Here is a 17,754-nt window from a genome sequence, read left to right as displayed (position 1 = left end):
TCGGGAGCTGCAGAGCCGGGTCGGCAGCGCGGGGTGGCGGGCTCCGGAGGCGTTGCCCCGCAAAGTCCCCCCCCCCGGCTCGGTCAGTCAGCCGCTGCTTTCTCCCCGCCTTCACCCTGAGGGCGCGGGCGGGCTCGGCGACCCGGCGGGGCTGAGGGGTGCCTGCAGTCGAGAGTCCTACGGGGGCTCGCCTGAAGAGGGTAGGGTTGCTGAGGGATAGTGAAGCCATCGGTTCCTCCTACGTTTTCACCCAGCTTTGAACGCTCGGATTTCATCTCTAATTAGTATTTGTAATCAATTAAAAATGAGGAACGAGCGTGCTTTCAACAAGACTCGAACCTTATTCCACATTTTAGAATGAAGGAGCTTTTAGCGGGGAGATTAAGTTTTCCACAGAAAAGCTTTGTGAATATTCGCAAGGCACAGCTGTAGCAACAAGAGGGGAGAACTTCTGTTCTTATACTAGTTATTTTAAAGCTGAACGGAAAAGATGGACTTTTCAGCAAACACTAAAGCAATTCATGGCTTACAACCATGTTTCTTTGTTTACCGACTGCTAGAGGGAACCACAAAACGCCTATTTTACAACTCATGTAACATAAGTAGTTTCCTGTATCAAACTGGATTGAGCAATAAATACACTCTGGCTTGAAATTCTTGGAATTTTCCTTCCAACTTTTGAGCTATGAAAACTTTGTGCAGTCATGGCGTGTGTAGAAGTGGATGTAATTGCATAAATTCTGAGAGTACTCCAAAAGCTGTAACTTGCAAGTGTAGCATTAAAAGAAACTTCTATTGGAGCAATGGTTAAATGGTTGCTTCTACATCACCTGCTCTCATCTTGCTTCCCCCCCATCTGCTGCTTTTGTTAATGATATATGCAATTTTTGAAGGATCTAAGGCAGGTGACTTACTGTTGACTTATGGCAAATTAATTGCAGCTGGCAAGTCTGTAGTGGGTAGTAATGTCAAACCTGTAACAACCCAATAACTATGATCCATATGCAACAGTGAAAGCATACTTTTCTATACAGATTGGATATATACAGATTTCTAAATATTTACCTGTAGAAAGAATGTGGAACACCTTTTACAGTTTTTCTTCTGTCCCCTAGGCTAGGGATCTTTTTGTTTTGCTATGTATGTACTATAGTGAACTAAAACAATGTCCAAACGTATTGTAATAGTCGTCTTTAACTGTCTTATTCTGATAGTGGGTTTTATATTATATATCAAGATCCTGAAAAAAAATCTGCTTTCTGTATTCATAGACTTCCTTTTTTTGTTGTTCTGTTTGAGTCTGTTAGTTGTGAAACACTAAGAGCATAAATAGTTGTGAGTGGAGGCACAAACTTTAATTCCTTTTCTTTGAGGATCATGGTAGATCATTTGGAAGAAATGTCCACGGTGATCTTTGTTGCTGAATAGATTGTTCTTTGTACCAACTGGTGCTTTTTCGTGATGTTTGGTTTACTTCCTGAAACAAATCATAGAACTCAATAAATGGAATCAAATAGCCTATTATTGGTGGAAGCAGTCATTCAAATATAGAAGTTACTTTTTTTTTTAAGTGCGGGAGGTGAAACAGGATACTAATTGTAATTAATGTTTGGGAACATGTATTTACTGCAGTAAACATCAAGAGCTCCTCGTGCATCGAAACATAACTTGCACTGGATGTGAGCATCATAAAAAATTTTTGCTTTGTTTCCCTAGATTCCTTAAGAAGATGCAACTAGAAATGATGTTTTAGGAAACGTGTAGTACTTACTAAAAACCTAATGTTAACTTGCTGGAAGACAAAATGCCTATTTACACAGTTCCTGCGAGAAGCCCCTCTGAGGCACAATGTATTACCACTTTGCAGAAGACTTCTTCGCAGAATACCTTTACCAGCAGCAAGGTGTCTGGGCAGCAACTGAAATCACAGGTGTCAGGAGAGGAAAAGGATATTCTACTTTCACGTTCTCAGAATAAGACTGAGGAAGTTAATAGGACCTATGTGATTTCAGCCTGTAAAAAAGTGGGTGACACATCAACTACATTTAAACCTGAAGGCAGGTTAACACTCCGGAGGAGAACTGGAGCCAGCAAAAAATTAGTGTCCACTAGTGAACAACTGCATGCACACGCAACACAGGGCATGGAAAATATACAAATGGAGAAAAGACTGGCTCTGCAGAGGCGTGTGAGGACTGGCTCCATAGAGAAGAGTAAAATTAATCAGAATACTGTGCCTGGAATAGAAAATACTGACTCTGCTGCACAAAGAAATTACAAGATTGCGCTTCCACCAAATATGAATAATAATGATACCTGTGATACTAAACCAAGCTTTAAGTTAGCTGAGGGTCAGTCAAGTACAGAGTTGCAGTGTCACCCTAACAGCAAGGATTCCCTTTGCTTTGTTGATGGTCTGTGTGAAAATGATAGCTGCACACATTTAAAATATAGGACAAGCACTGCTGACACAAAACTTCAAAATAAAGTTCCTAAATCAGAACAATTAGTTACCTCAAAATATATTAATAGGCTATCAGGAGAACAAGTGAATGAAAAAGGCAATATAAATAAGCTAGCTGGAAGGCAAAGGTTACAACACTTCGTTATAAAACATAACAGTGTGGAAAGACCAAGGACACCAATGAAATGTTCAACAGAAGGATTTAAGCTTAAACCAAAGAACAGCACTTCTCGGGATCAGCCATCTCCGTCCACTTCAAATAAACGAACACCTCATCTTCAAATTTTAGCCAAAAAGAAAACTAATGTCTCCAGCTCTCCTTCTGTGAGTAGAAGTTCAGAAACAAAAGACAACACTGAAACTCTAGCTGAGAGCAATAGCACTGAGAAAGATGCTTTCAAAGTGGAAAACAGCAAAGTGATTGTAGCTGTGCGTGTACGGCCTTTCAGTAACAGGTTTGTATCCTGGACTTATTTCTGATGTTAATAGTAGCTTTTATAGTGTATGTTGATTCCCACTTTGTATTTTTTTAATTGTTTAATCATTGACCCAATAAGGATATAATACATATTTTGAAATTAGTTGATATTTCATGCAACATCAAGACAAATATTTTATTAAAAGTTTGAATTCACTTTATAGGTGTTTGGGGCTATTTTTTACATATTCATTAGCTGAAGTATTTTGATCTTGAATACTTTGTATGTTCATCAAACAGGTTTTTTTAACAATGATTACCAACCTTTTTATTTTCCATAAGGTCATTGAAATGATGTAACTTAAAGCATGTAGCTTATGCTTTTTAATTTTTTAACTTTTTTTTTTCCTCTCCCATTCAGAGAGAAAAATGAAAACTTACTCCCTGTAATCTCCATGAGTGGTTCAGAGACAGCTGTACAAAATCCAGCCACAAACCAAGTTTACAGCTTTAGTTATGACTTCTCTTTCTGGTCTTTTGACAAGTGTCATCCTAATTTTGCAAGCCAAGCAATGATTTATAAAACTTTGGCAGTGCCGCTCCTAGAAAGAGCTTTTGAGGGATATAACACTTGTCTTTTTGCTTACGGGCAGACTGGTTCTGGAAAATCGTACACGTAAGTTCCTAATAATAGTTGTTAAAATTCTGTAGGAGCCAATTGTTATGCATTGTAAAGTCATGAAAAGAGTTTGTGTGGACTAGATTTCATAGTTATTGAATTGTGTTAAAACGGTCTTGCTATTTTAAAAGAAAAATAATTAAAACAATATAATAATTAAGACAAAGTTAGCTGTAGAATATTTTTATTTGTTTGACACTGACCTCTTTCTACTTCTAGTGAAGAAAATAAAAGCTCTCTCCAGAGATTTTAGTGAAGAAAAACCTTTATTAATGTTGAGAGCTTCTCGGACTATCCCAGTGCCATTGTTCACCACTGTTGGTCATTTTTTGTGTAAAGTGACATGTTCTAAAGTATATTATGTTTTTTGGACAAGACCTTTAAGAGATCATTCTAATTATGGTCCTGACTGTTTCAGAACTTAAATAAAAAATCCAGTTTGTGGCACTGCTTATTTGAAATCTAATTTTTACTTGTCTAGGATTATTTTGTGTAACATTTTGAGAGTTTATAGCCAATTTTATACACCTTGTGTGTATTTTTCAATAGAATGCCTAGTGAACTGTTTTGTTTCCAAGCATGCATCTATTAAAATCAGTTCTATGAGCTTTATAATTCCCATGACGTGCTATAGACTTTGATATACATAGTTGAGGACCAGAAATGTTTCTATTGAATTTAACATAATTTTAATGTTTCTATTCAATTTATAATCAATATAGAACTTATACGGAGGTAGGATTTTCCTTTTTAAGTAGGAACTAATTTTTACTTATAATGTCTATTTACCTTGGCCTAAAAGAAAGATATGCTTAGTATTGCAATTGTTATCCTATTTGTAGGTTTGTTGGTTGTTCATTGCTTTTTGTTTTTTTTTCTTTTCCTCCACTTTCTGGTAAACAATTACTTACCTTCACCCCTTTGTATTTTAAGCAAGGCTGAAATTAATATCAGTAATAACTGTGTCCTCAGGTCAAGTGTACACAACAAATTTCTGCTGACAACTATGTTGTGCAGCTGTGTGCGTCTCTGGGCTGTAGCTGAATTAGTCCAGTACACTGGTGTTTTGCAGTGGCAGAACTAGACAGGAAAAAAACTACACCAGAGGTGGAGAGGGGCTTAGGTTACTACACTGTCAGTGTGCAGAGAATAAAATGCATGCATGTTAGGATATCAAACATCTATAAGTTTACTGTTTATAGTATAGCTTACTCTTCAGTTGCTGTAGGGTTTTAGTTTTACTTACGTTTTCAACCTATTTTTCAATGGAGATTAGAAAAGACCTCTGGACATTATCCTGTCCAACTCTCCGCTCAAGCAAGTGCCAACTTAGATCAGGTTTATTTCTGTTGCTTATTACTTTTTTAACTTAGAAGCATGTGGCACTTCAACTTTAGAACTATACAAGTATTATTAAAACTAGCTATAGACAGTTACAAAACTGAACTAGCAGTTTTTTTGTAAATACAGGATGATGGGATTTGATGAAGACCGCGGAATAATTCCAAGACTTTGTGAAGATCTTTTCACTCAAATAGCACAAATGGACAAGCAACAGGTGGTATGCTCATGCTATTGACCTTATATTGAGTTATGAGGAAACTGATGCATTTCAGTATTTTGATACCTGTTTCATTCTTTCATTTTATACCTTAGTGCTGATCCATTTGTTAATGTCTGTATTCTTTTGTTGATTCAGCTCTTACTTCTGTTCTGATTAACAGGGTTCCCTAAATAGTTAAAATCAACATTGTTTTGCTTCCTTAATGACAACTATGTAAAAAAGAAATATGGGCATGATTTTCTTGATGTGTCACCAGACTAGGATCTTTCCTCTATATAGCATGACTTACAAGATAATATTTATGTAAGGAAAGGTAAAAAGAAATCCTAGTGGGTTCCATACTTTCAGTGGAGGCATAAAAAATAGAACTTAAAAAATATGAATTTATCTAAACGTTGTCACGTATCAAAGCAAAATACACTTTAATAGTATTCTAATTCTAGTATTCTAGCTCAGTATTCTTGCTAAAATTAAAAAAAAAAAAAATCAACTACTCCCACCTGGATTTTTTTTTTTTTAAGACTTCAAAATTTTCATTGTAAATAATGTTTTGTTTCCTTCTCTGTTTTGAAAATAGATCTTTATTTGTCCATAACTCTATATGAAACAGTGGTCTTCTGAGAGGGGGTAGGAATGTTTCACCTGATCACAATGTATTTTGATTTGAATTCCTGTCCTACACCTATGGTATATGGATTTAAAAACAACAAAGTAGTAGTCCTTTACAGAGTATTTTAATGAAGGGTTACATTCTGTTTCTGCCCCAACTAACTGGTGTAGTAATGGTAAATTTACAGAATCATAACTGGAGATGCAATTACCTTAAAGTCTTAAAAATTTTTTTTAAACTACTCATTTCATATCTTAAGAAGAAAAGCCTGAAACGGAGAATGCAGGTATGCAGGGGGTTGGGTTGTGGGAATTCTTCAGGTACGATTAGTTTTCTGTCTGACTGTTACGGCTTTTCTAAGACTGAATTTCTGGAACGGAATCACTTTTGAGGAACCAGCTTGATTACAGTACAGTGCCTGAGATTTGAATTGTGCATCTAAAGCTTTCCGTGGTAATAACACAAATCATAATTTGTGGTTAGAAACTCTGAATGCCTCTTAAAATTGTGAAAAGGATTAGAAACTTATATTTCAGCTCTTTCTTGGGTAAGGAGTATCTGATGCAAAACATGCTGGTGACAAAGGCTGTTCTTTGCATTCTTTTTCTCTGTGTGTTTGTCCATGTCTGTAAGGATTGACTCGCAGGTCAGTAGATGTTAACATTCAATTAAGCTTATGCAGGCAAACTTTTCCATTTTTAACTATTCCAAATTTCTTTATTGCTTTATGTTTGCATTCTTGACTTTGAATCCTAATACCAGTGAACACATAATATTCTGATCCTATGGTAGATTTGATAGGCACTGAGAAATCTAAGAAGGTTATTTATTACTGGATTTGGCTAGAGAGTATAACTTTGAAAAAAACACAGAGATGCTAGATATGTTTGTTGTTCCTTTGCTTATGCATTGTGAATGAGTGATTCTGCTGCTGCAAATTGTCTCAAATCTTATATTTTTTACTTCAATGTTTTAGGTTTTTTGCTACAATCTTCCTTGTCTCTTAAAGAAAATTCCATTCTATTTAAGAAGGGAAAAAAAAAAAAAATTACCTGGATGCCTTCAGAGGAAGGAGATGAGTTTTTGTGAAAGTTTGTTAGGGTTTTTTGTTTGTTTTTTTTGTTTGTTTTATTTTTTGTTTTTTTAAATTGCTCTAGGTAAAATCAAGGTTTATCTTTCCGTTCTGTTCCATGTCAGGATGTTGACAATGTGTCATGCTGTAGAAGCACAATCCCGAAGGGAATGAAACTAGTGCAGGTGCAAACAAAACTATGTTTTCATGTTCTAAAAACCCAACACTGAAGCTTCTGAGATGGATGTATATACATTTTTTTAAGCTTGATAGCTGTCATCTGGGAACGGCTGTGGAGGGAATTCCAATAAATTGTGTTCTTGGCAATAGCAGATCCCTGGTTTAGGATATTGTTTTCTTGGAAAGTCCCTTCAGTACAAATGCTTGTAACATTGAATAGCAGGATCTGGTAATCTAGGTTAATTTGTGAAACAAAGGATGCTGAAAATGTTTTGTGGACTACATTAATAACTCTTATTATTAATTTTATTAGATTTTGTATCATCTTGAAATGAGCTTTTTTGAAGTATACAATGAGAAAATTCATGATTTGCTTGTCTTTAAAGCTGAAAGTGGACAGAAGAAACAACCAGTAAGTTGCTCACAGAAAGAAGTATATGCATAATCTCAAAGTAGTGGCATTTATTCTGTAAACACAAATGACAAGTGATCATTGTTTTGTTATCCACGTACCTTAGATTGTTGTGAATAATGGGTTTCAAGTAAAAAAAAAAACCCTCACTATATGACTTTAAGCAAAATGCTTGGCAATTCAGAAATGCTAAGCAACACCAAAATCTCACTGAAATAGAAACAAAGCAATTCAGTAGAACCTCAAAATTGTTAACATATCTATCTGCAAAACGAAGATGATCTTATCAGCCTTTATAAAAAATCTTTTAGAATATTATTAACTAAATCTCCAGTTTATATTGTCTTTTGTGCAATATAATTTGAGTTATAATCTTGTAATTTGGATTGAGTTCTAAAGTAGACAGGTGACAGTGTCAGGAGGCTTCCAGTGGTGTTTGGGGGGGACGGGGGGCAAAAGTATTTGCCTAATTGTATTTGATCCAACAGTCTCCTCAGTTCTCAACGCTACTGAAAATTCACTTTCTGAAAATATCTATTTATTGTTTATCTACTGGGATGCCTGTTTGCCACTGCCTCTACATATCTAACTGCAGTCCATAGTATATTAATGAAAAAATGTTAATACTTGCAAAGGGAGAATTTTTCCCTACTTTGTTTCCTCTGTGTATTTACGTTGCCCAGCTACAGAAAACTACTATCATGTAAGAGCTTAATACCGAAGTGGATAATATCTTCCCAATTCTTTCCCCTGGATTATTTACTACTTAGTGCTATGGGGCTGTCAGGAAGTTCCTTTTTTTTTTTCAGTTGGTTGGTTGGTTGTTTCCCAAGAAACTTGGGGGGGGGGGGGAATTCAGTTGTCTGATTAACTAGTTAAGGATCACTAGTTAAACTAGTTCAGCTAGTTTTGAATGCTTGTGTGTTAGAATATGTAAAACCATAAATTAAAGAAATTTGTGTTGAGTAGGGGATGTAGGGAAGGAATTTATTACGTTTTATATATTAAAAAAAAATACTTTCTGTACTTTGACATATTGAACACTATACTGGCCACTTGTGTGTAAACTATGAGTATTAGTTTATGATATAGAAGATACACTGCTTTCAACTTGCTGTTGAAATAAGTCCTTTATCCAAAGCTTGGGACTTGTGTGGACTAGTTATACAGAAGTAAAGAGTATACTATCTTGTTTATAGTAGGAGGGCTTTCATCTGAGTTTTGTCAATGATTTTGAGCTAAGCTATTTAATTTGGAAACATAATAGATTTCTGTTGCAGAAAAGGTTTGGTTTTTTTTTTTTTTTTTTTCTGATGTAAATGTCTTATATAAGATACATGTTCTTGCAGTTAGCTCTGTGAGCAGTGGCCTGGTACAGTCTGCTGTGATTTCTCAGGCAGCTGGAAAAATTCAGTTGTAGGTATTTTCCTGAAAATATCATTTTAGATGATTCATACTAGGTTTTGTTTGATAAATGTCATACTAGATAGACTTTCTCTTAATTTTAAGATATTCCTGAGTGCTAGGTCTAGCTAATGCACTCCTAATAATTGTTATTTTAATTAATTTATTTATTTTTATTCTCAACAGCTTCGTGTAAGAGAACATCCAGTGTTAGGTCCATATGTGGAAGGCCTGACAGTGTAAGTGTTAACTGTTCACATTTTAATAGGTATATGGTGTAATCCTGAAAGAGTGTGCCAATTATTATCTTGAGGCTCTGTGAAAGCTTGTGTACTCACCAGTAAATTAGGCAAGATCTTAGTGTCACGTAGTTTTATGAAAATGCATACCCATGTCTAGCTTTATTTGACACATTTCGTTTAGTGTATTGCTTTAGTGAAATAAGTGTGTGGGAGTCTCAAGACAACTGGAGCTTTCATGGTATGTTTGTATTATGTCTGTAACTGAGGAAATGTTTCAGAATGCAGGCAGCAGGGGAAAATGTAGAAAGAAAACAGTCTGAACCCAAGCTTTTTTTTTTTTTTCTCTCACCTTAGGAATGTTGTCAGTTCTTACTCTGATATCCAGGTAAGAGTTTTTTCTTTACTAAAAGGGAACGTAAATATTTCTACTTGTTCCTTTCTTCACTGCTGAAAACTAAGTTCCATGGATGGGAAGAAAATGCTTTACAGACTGTCCAGTAGTCTATGATATTTCAGTTGATTTTGTAAAAGGCTAATGAAGACTAGCCCTATATAAGGGAGCTAAGTAGATAGATACAGGCAAGCGTCACTCTCTTCACATGGTTATCTCTTAAGTTTTAATTTGTCCCTTATAGAGTCATGATTTGTGTTAATCACTCTATTTGCAAACATTTTAATCTTCAGTTAACTACCCAAAGTAGGTTTTGGTTTCACATCCTGACTTTTATCTTTTACAGAGTTGGCTTGAACTAGGAAATAAGCAGAGAGCAACAGCTGCTACAGTAATGAATGACAAGAGCTCTAGATCTCATTCTGTCTTCACCCTTGTCATGACACAAACCAAGGTATTGCTGGGTTTTTTATATCTGTTCAAACCAGGTAGTAAAAAGGTATTTTGTGTGCTGCCTAGAAAACTGTTGTGAGAATATACTTGAAGAAGATGAATAAAGCACAGGGCATTTTAACATGTCTTTCTGCACGGCAAAACTTGTTTTATTTTACATGCTTTGAGTAGTTTCTGATGTGTCTGTGCTACATATATTTATAGCAGCAATATAAATATGTCTAGACTGGCAGATCTGGGAGTAGTTCCAAGCTTCTGAGTGTGAGTTTTGAGATATAATTGGAATCCTAATTGAGACCAGACCTATTTTCACACTGCTGCCAATACATCTTAGCTTCTAAGAAGGTTAAGCTGTGCAAAGTGGATAGCTGTGCTGAGTTCCTGCAGGTGATGAGCTGGGACAATAGTAGGAGATGCAGTTTCTGCTCAGTTGCAACACAGTTCACAGAGTAAATGTTTCTTTACTTCAGGATGTCTCTCACCCATGTGTCTCCAGCATATAGGGACTACAACTCCTCACCTGATTTACAGATGTGTAACAGACAAAACGTGACTAAGTGAGATGAGCTTGAAAACAGAAGTGAAATAGGTAGAGCTCCTCAGAAGTCTACAGACTGTCAGTTTTCTCCATGCACAAATAACTTGTTGGTTTGGGTTTTTTGTTGTTCTTGATGGGTTTAATTTTTTTGGCCCAGTTTCCTAATCTCCTTCCTTCTTCCGCTCATGGTTCTCACCACTAGATTATTTCTTTTCTCTATCAGAACTAGTCCTGAGACTTTTCCACTGACTACTTAGCTGATCTTCATTGGTCTAAGTCAGTAACAGCTAAAGATTTCCATGGTTATTGGATAGCCACAGTAGTCAAACTTCAGATCCAAACCCCTAGTTTGCTAATCTGTTATGTTTGCAGTTTATGCTTATACGGTTATTCAATGGCAAACAATTGATACTATGGTTAAAAGTCTGAATTTAGTCTCCTTCAAGGGATGTACATGAAGGTACCTTGTCAAAAAGTAAATGGAAGTGTAGATTTTTTTAATGTATTTAAAGTGAACAGCTTGTTAGATTTCTGCTTGTCCTTGGCCTTTTTGTTTTGGTTTGAATGCAAACATCTCCCTTTTTTCCAGGTAAAACTTGTGGATGAAGAACAATGTGATCATAGGCTTACCAGTCACATAAATCTAATTGATCTAGCTGGTAGTGAATGCTGCTCAACAGCTCAGACCACTGGAGAAAGGCTGAAGGTAAACCAAGACTGGAAATCTGTGGAAAAGGACAGACTCCAAAGAATACCCCTAAACTCCAAAGCATCCCTCATCTACCAGGACTCTTGGGCAGGAACTGTAGTTATAAAAGGATATGTAGACCTTCTGCTTTTAAGTATTGCATAGCATATTGCTAATGAGGTTGGGTGGCCCTAAGAAGCTGTTTTGACTGTGCAGTATGGCAGGCCAGATCTTGCTTAGGACAGCACTCCCCACACTATGCAGGCCTAATGATCCTTTAGAAGGAATGAGGAAAAACTGTCCACATGACTTTCCAAATCATGAATTGGATATTGCATGGAGTTGGGGCTTGCCCCTTTTTTGGGGGGTTTAAGTAAATAGAGTTTCTTATAAGAGACTTTCTTTCAGGCTGCCCTCATAAGTTTGATGGTTCTTAACACTTCTTACTTTAAAGCCAGGGTCTCTGTTCTTTTCAAATGAAGATCTTCTAGGATACTCTGGCAGCTTATTGTTGTTTTTTAACATCAGTGGTGACATTTATTATGTTACAGCTGTACCATACATTGAATAAGCACAATTAAATCAACAGTACAGTCAATAACATCACAGAAGAAAATACAACTGTATTATAAGTATTTTTATTTTTGTTTTATGTAGGAGGGTGTGAGTATCAATAAATCACTGTTAACCCTTGGAAAAGTTATTTCTGCACTGTCTAAACAATCTCAAAATGGAAAGAAAACTTTCATTCCTTACCGGGAATCTGTCCTTACTTGGTATGTATGCTTCAGGATTTTTTATATAGAAGTAAAATCTTTCTCATCCTCTTCTCTTCAGGAGGCATCACTTCCCCTCCTTCCCTCCCTCTCTCTCAAATGTCCTATGGAGGGAAGAAATTAGAGTGTTGCATCAGGTAAAGGACAAACAGGACTTTGGTTTGTATTTTAGGTAGCTAACAATCACTCTCAAACAAGTAGCAAGACCCTAGGTGTTTTGTATTTAATCTGTTCAGATTGAGAAGTTTTAATTTTTCTTTAAATGTGGTGGCCAGGGATTGACTTCTACTCTCCTGTCAAATGAAGGTTGTTAAAGGAAAGTCTTGGTGGAAATTCGCAAACTGCTATGATTGCTACAGTAAGTCCAGCTGCCAGCAGTACTGAAGAAACACTCAGCACTCTTCGCTATGCAAAACAAGCTTGTTCAATTATCAACATTGCTAAAGTAAATGAAGATGTGAATGCCAAGCTAATCAGAGGTGAGGTTGACTTCTGCAGTCTTTGAGGGTTTTTCATCTGCATGTGTGTTTAACTTACTGCTCTGTAAGAGTTGTTGTTACTGGTAGTCTATTGTGTTGACTGACTACTTGTCAACTAGGCTAATACAACCTAGGATATCTTCCTTTTAATATTATTCTTTTGTGAGCTGCTTTTTTTGGCCAAAGTTCAGATGATATCTTATGCTACACTTGAGAACATGGAATGGGGAAAGGTGTTTTATTTTTAATTAAATGACAGGGTGAATTTTCTAGTATTGTACTGAAATGTCTAAACCCTATTTTGTCTTTGTTTTTTGTGCATGCTGTGTGTCTGGTTTGTCTAATGTAGAATTGAAAGCTGAAATTGAAAAACTGAAGGCAGCTCAGAAAAGCGCTCTGAACACTGATCCTGAAAAATACAGATGTTGTTTGCAGGAAATAACGTCTTTGAGGGTAAAATTGCACCAGCAGGAGAGGGACACAGCAGAAATGCAAAGGTTGGGCAATCATTAATGTTTTACTTCAAAATAGAAATGGTAAAATTTACATGGTGTAATTTTTCTCCTTTTCTCCTAATCTGTTGTGTTATTTTCCTCTCGATATATTAAGGGCCTGGAAAGAAAAATTTGAACAAGCAGAAAAAAGGAAATTAGAAGATATAAAAGAATTGCAGGTATGTTTTCTTTCTCCGCTTCACTTTCCTATAGGAGATAGTACAGAAAATATAACATCAGCAAGCCTTGCAGCAGAATTAGTAGTTGTAAGATTTGGTTTCCTTAATTCTATTCTTTTAACAGACCACTGTGATGACTTAGAAAAATTTGATACAGATACTTGAACACACAAAGTAAATTGTTTATTTATACAGAGCTATCTTTTATCTAGAAAGCAGGAATAGCATTCAAAATGGACAATCATTTACCAAACCTTGTCAATCTCAATGAAGATCCTCAGCTTTCTGAGGTCCTGTTGTATATGATCAAAGAAGGAGAAACTACAGTTGGAAGGTATACACCAAATTCGAAACATGATATCCAGCTTTCCGGAGTGCTAATTGCTGATGACCATTGGTATGTAGTGTTTTTATACTTTAAGTGAGAGCAGGAAATATTTCTTCTCACCCTTCCCTTTCTTTTGGAGTCACTCTTCCTTCTGGCAGTAACAAAATATGGTTTTCTCTCCAGGAAAATACTATTTAGGCATAATATTTGTACTGCTCAATGATTAAAGTAACGTCCTTCTGTTCCCTCCAGAAATCTGTTAACCAAGGTGTTTTAATTTCTTTGTTAACTTGATTCATGTAGCAAAGTTTTCTATTTGTGCTGAAGTGCTGGATAAGGACCTGATGAAACGATAATGTGTGATAACTATTACATTAAGTTCAATGGAAAAGCGAAATGCCTTGACAGTTCTTACTTAAAACTAAAAATAGAGAGCAACTTGGCCATATTGCAGAAATATTATTTAAAGTGTATTCTATGCAACTGATCCCAGACAAACTGCTATAAGAAACTTAACTAATCAGTTACTGAAAACATGAAAGATGTGGGTTTGTTGGGAAATCAAGCATTATCAAAGAAATGCTCAGATGACAGGGTAATGTAGTAATTGTTTGGCAGCAGATTCTTCTTGGATTTAAATATTGATTCTCTTCCAAAATATAGATTGTCACTCATTAATTATGTATGTTGTAACCAAACAGTATGAAGACAATCCGCATCTGGAAAAACAATAACAGGACACTATCTAAAGCATGAGTTTTAGTCTATAACAAACATCATTTGCAATTAACATGAGCTACTGATATTGCAAATGTTTCTTGTTTTCAGTGTTATAAAAAATACTGTTGGTAAAGTGAGTATTATTCCACTGAGAGAAGCAAAGACATATGTAAATGGGAAATGCATTTTAGACCCAACAGTTCTGCATCATGTAAGTAATTGTTTTGGTAATAGTAATATGCGTATGTGTGGATTTCTTTGCTTTGTTAATATTACAACTTCAGACTGAAGCTTTTCTTAGAAGGCTCTGAAACTGTAAATATTTGTCTCTTCCTCTTTGATTTCTAGCCCCACCTCTTATGTTATAAGCACTGTAAATTTGCCTATGAGCCTGAAAGTTATAGAACAAACTTTTTTTCCACCCCACCTTTCCAAATAGGGTGATCGAGTGATCCTTGGGGGAGACCATTATTTCAGGTTTAATCATCCAGTAGAAGTTCAGAAAATTAAAAGGTCATCTTGTGGGACTATGTTTTTGCATGATAGTCCAAAAGATTTTGAATTTGCGAAGAATGAGCTTCTTATTGCACAGAGAACACAGTAAGTATTATATCTTGTTCTAAAAACAAATTCAGTTGTTAATGCAACCGTGCAATAAGTTTAAGAAATAAGAAACTAAAGATCATTAAATATTTCACAATAAGGGAAAGTTGGAAAATAGCAAGGTTATTGTTAACTCAATTTATACTGGAAATGAAGTCCCAGACTTAGCTGAAATGAATGTATACCTGTAAGAGGTGATCACAATCTAGTCTGGTTGTCAAGAATGTAGACCACTATTAAAGAATCACTGAGCTCCAGAGACCTTCCAGGTAGCCTATCTCTTCAGTTTCATTTCTCTCCAAGCATATAATGAGTCTGAAATTGACTTTTGATGTTTTAGAGATATTTAAACCCTGAAAAGCAACTGTCTTAGGAAAATCGAGAAGAACCCAAAGTTACAAACTTGGTCTTCTGTGATGGTGGAGAATTGGAGAGACAGTGAAGCGTTACTTGTGCTTGCTTTGTTCCTGGGAGTTATTAAACCGCAAGACTCATTGACTTCAAATTTACTTTTCTGCATCTTAACATGATTTACTGAGTTTCTATTATGGTTCTTAAATTTTGTGAAAGGTATAATAATAAAATAAAAATGGAAATCAAGTGGACTTTAAAAATTTGGAATGTCTTCCATCTTTACCAGTGTCTACATTTTCCCTATGAAATCAAAAATATCTAGGTAAAGTATAAAAGTTTTTCTGAAAAAAGCCCCCAAAAACCAACCAAAACAAAAAAAACCCCAAACCAACTGAAAGAACCCCTCATATTTTTACTGTTAAAATTGGAGGGTCCTGTCATGATAGAAGAAACAATTACAATCTCTACGCAGTCTATAAGATTAAAGACAGCGTTCTAAACATATGATACTTCCACTTGTAGGCTTGAATCAGAAATTGAAGAGGCACGACTCAAAGCCAAGGAAGAAATGATGCAAAGTGTCCAAATTGCAAAAGAGATGGTTCAGCAAGAACTGACCTCACAAAAAGAAGCTTATGAAAGCAAAATAAAATTACTGGAAGCAGAGGTGGTAAGCTGCTGTTGCATGATTCGTAAAACTTACCAATAAAATAAAGCAGAAGCTGTTGTATTGCGTTTCTATTTGTTTGTTTTTTTGTTTGGGGTTTTCCTATTTTTTGTCTTGTATACTATAACAGTGTCTTAGGGAACGCTAAGCTCATTCTTCTTTTAAAAAAAAAAAAAAGTTAGCCTTACTAACACAAGAAGCTGTAAAGCAGGTATCCCCTTCAGAATTATTCTAGGGATTTTGGTTTGTAGAACTAGTCAGGAACTAAAATGTTAATCCAGTGTGAATTTGATGAGAGCGTAACTTATATGTGAAGAAAAATCCCTACCAAATCTAACTGGTTCTATGAGACTTTTAAATTACTACAGTGTTTTAGTTAATAATGGCTTTTTTTTCTTCCCAGTTTGCATGCTACTTTGTTGTTAGTCTTTTCAATACTTTTACAATATGCAGAAGTTGACATAGACTAGTACATCATGGTAAAACAATAATCATGATGGAGTATCTTATTTCTTAAATGTGCTATAGATGACATAACATGATGCTTGTCAACTGGGATGTAACCTTTCACTGCTGACACTGGGCTGAGTAGTCCACGGGGGCTGCATTGTTTTAAATGTGTTGAAGAGACAATAAACCTGAATATCTGCCTAAGGGATGGGTCAGAAATGCTGTAGAAGTGGCATACCTCCTCTCATCTGTCCTTTTTATATATTAGAGAGAAGAATCTCGTAAGAAGCAAATCCAAGAACTGAATAACCAAAAAGCTGCAACTAAAATACAGGAGCTAGAGAAGGCAAAACAAAACCTTGAGCTAGAACTACACTTCAGTAAGAAGCGTTTAGAAATGGAGACCTTAGCTACCAAGCAGGTAATTTAAAAAAAAAAAAACCCAAAAAAACCCTCAAACTTTTTAGGTGATAAATTGTGTTTTGTTTGAGGGGTTTTTTTTACATACATCATTGTAAATGAAATGTTTCTGAAGATTTTTTTCTTCTGCATGATTTTATGCAAAAGAACAGATGTTTTGTTTACACTCTGGGTATGATACTGTATTAAATTTGGGGATAAACTAATGCTGACCTTATTTCTTATGGCTTCAGGGATTAATATAAGTAATGACTGCTTTTTGGCTGTTGTTCATATATATCTGACTGCTGCAACAAATACGACTTAATTTTTTTTAAGTTTTATTTTTAATTCCGGTGGTTTTTTAAGCATAACAATATCTAAGCAAAACCAGAAAACTCTGAGTTTGAAGATGAAGGGTTTCATATTCATATAGCAGATGTCCAATATAAATTTTATCCTGCTCTGAGAGTCTTTAAAATGACAGCAACAAGAAATTGTGCTTCAATAAACAGCATTAAGAAGGGGTTTTTTTTCCTTTTTTTTTTGCTTTTTTTTTTTTAATCCCCCCTCCAAGGCCCTAGAAGATCATACAATTCATCATGCAAAGATACTTGAAGCTCTGGAAGCTGAGAAGCAGAAGATTGCTGAAGAAATACACATGCTTCAGAAGAATCGTGGAAGTGGGAATAAAACTATGACTAGTATGTATATATATAATGTTGCAAAGGTAATGCTGACTTCTCTTTTGCTCGGTGGGCTTGGATTTAGTGGATGTGGATCCAGGAGCTTTTCCTCTAATGCTTCTCTAATGATCCTAAATGAGAAGAGCCCTTTGGCTGCTGCGAACCTTTCTGTTCGTAAGCTGTACATATCAGACCATGCTAAAAGGTGTTTTAATCACACTAGGGGTGGTTCAGTGGATATGCATGTAGTCTGTATTTACCCTGATTACTTAAATAGTCCTTTCCCCTTCTAGCTGAACTGGTTAGGCATTAATTGGGGAAACTGGAGTAACAGAAATGATTCTGTTTAACTTCCTTTCTCAGATTAATATATAGTGTCTGGTGTTATGCCTCTATTTCTGAAATACCCTTTACCTGACCTTTTATAAAGGGTTATCTTGGCTGGGAGGGTCATTTTTTCCCAATGTATTGGGAATTCACAGAACTGTTGTTAGCTAAATTCCA

The 17,754-nt window shown here is 35.7% G+C and overlaps 1 protein-coding gene across 1 annotated transcript in view; it reads left to right on the top strand.

Annotated features, from left to right (window-relative positions):
• Positions 1-1,804: 1,804 nt before the first annotated feature.
• The window catches only part of KIF14 (kinesin family member 14), a 28,829-nt gene continuing 12,879 nt past the window's right edge, over positions 1,805-17,754 (top strand). The window contains exons 1-18 of the mRNA XM_010563419.1: positions 1,805-2,919; positions 3,304-3,558; positions 5,032-5,119; positions 7,301-7,399; positions 8,990-9,042; positions 9,400-9,430; positions 9,783-9,890; positions 11,017-11,133; positions 11,773-11,891; positions 12,198-12,370; positions 12,720-12,867; positions 12,980-13,043; positions 13,256-13,440; positions 14,200-14,302; positions 14,531-14,691; positions 15,571-15,718; positions 16,434-16,586; positions 17,142-17,268. Coding sequence (XP_010561721.1) covers positions 1,805-2,919; positions 3,304-3,558; positions 5,032-5,119; positions 7,301-7,399; positions 8,990-9,042; positions 9,400-9,430; positions 9,783-9,890; positions 11,017-11,133; positions 11,773-11,891; positions 12,198-12,370; positions 12,720-12,867; positions 12,980-13,043; positions 13,256-13,440; positions 14,200-14,302; positions 14,531-14,691; positions 15,571-15,718; positions 16,434-16,586; positions 17,142-17,268 — 3,247 coding nt within the window. The remainder of the gene's footprint in view (positions 2,920-3,303; positions 3,559-5,031; positions 5,120-7,300; positions 7,400-8,989; positions 9,043-9,399; positions 9,431-9,782; positions 9,891-11,016; positions 11,134-11,772; positions 11,892-12,197; positions 12,371-12,719; positions 12,868-12,979; positions 13,044-13,255; positions 13,441-14,199; positions 14,303-14,530; positions 14,692-15,570; positions 15,719-16,433; positions 16,587-17,141; positions 17,269-17,754) is intronic.

This window comes from Haliaeetus leucocephalus, unplaced genomic scaffold (genome assembly GCF_000737465.1).
Source record: "Haliaeetus leucocephalus isolate CR32 unplaced genomic scaffold, Haliaeetus_leucocephalus-4.0 Scaffold166, whole genome shotgun sequence".
Classification (NCBI taxonomy): Eukaryota; Metazoa; Chordata; class Aves; order Accipitriformes; family Accipitridae; genus Haliaeetus; species Haliaeetus leucocephalus.
Note: the sequence above shows the minus strand (reverse complement) of the source record. Positions and strands in the feature narration are given on the sequence as shown.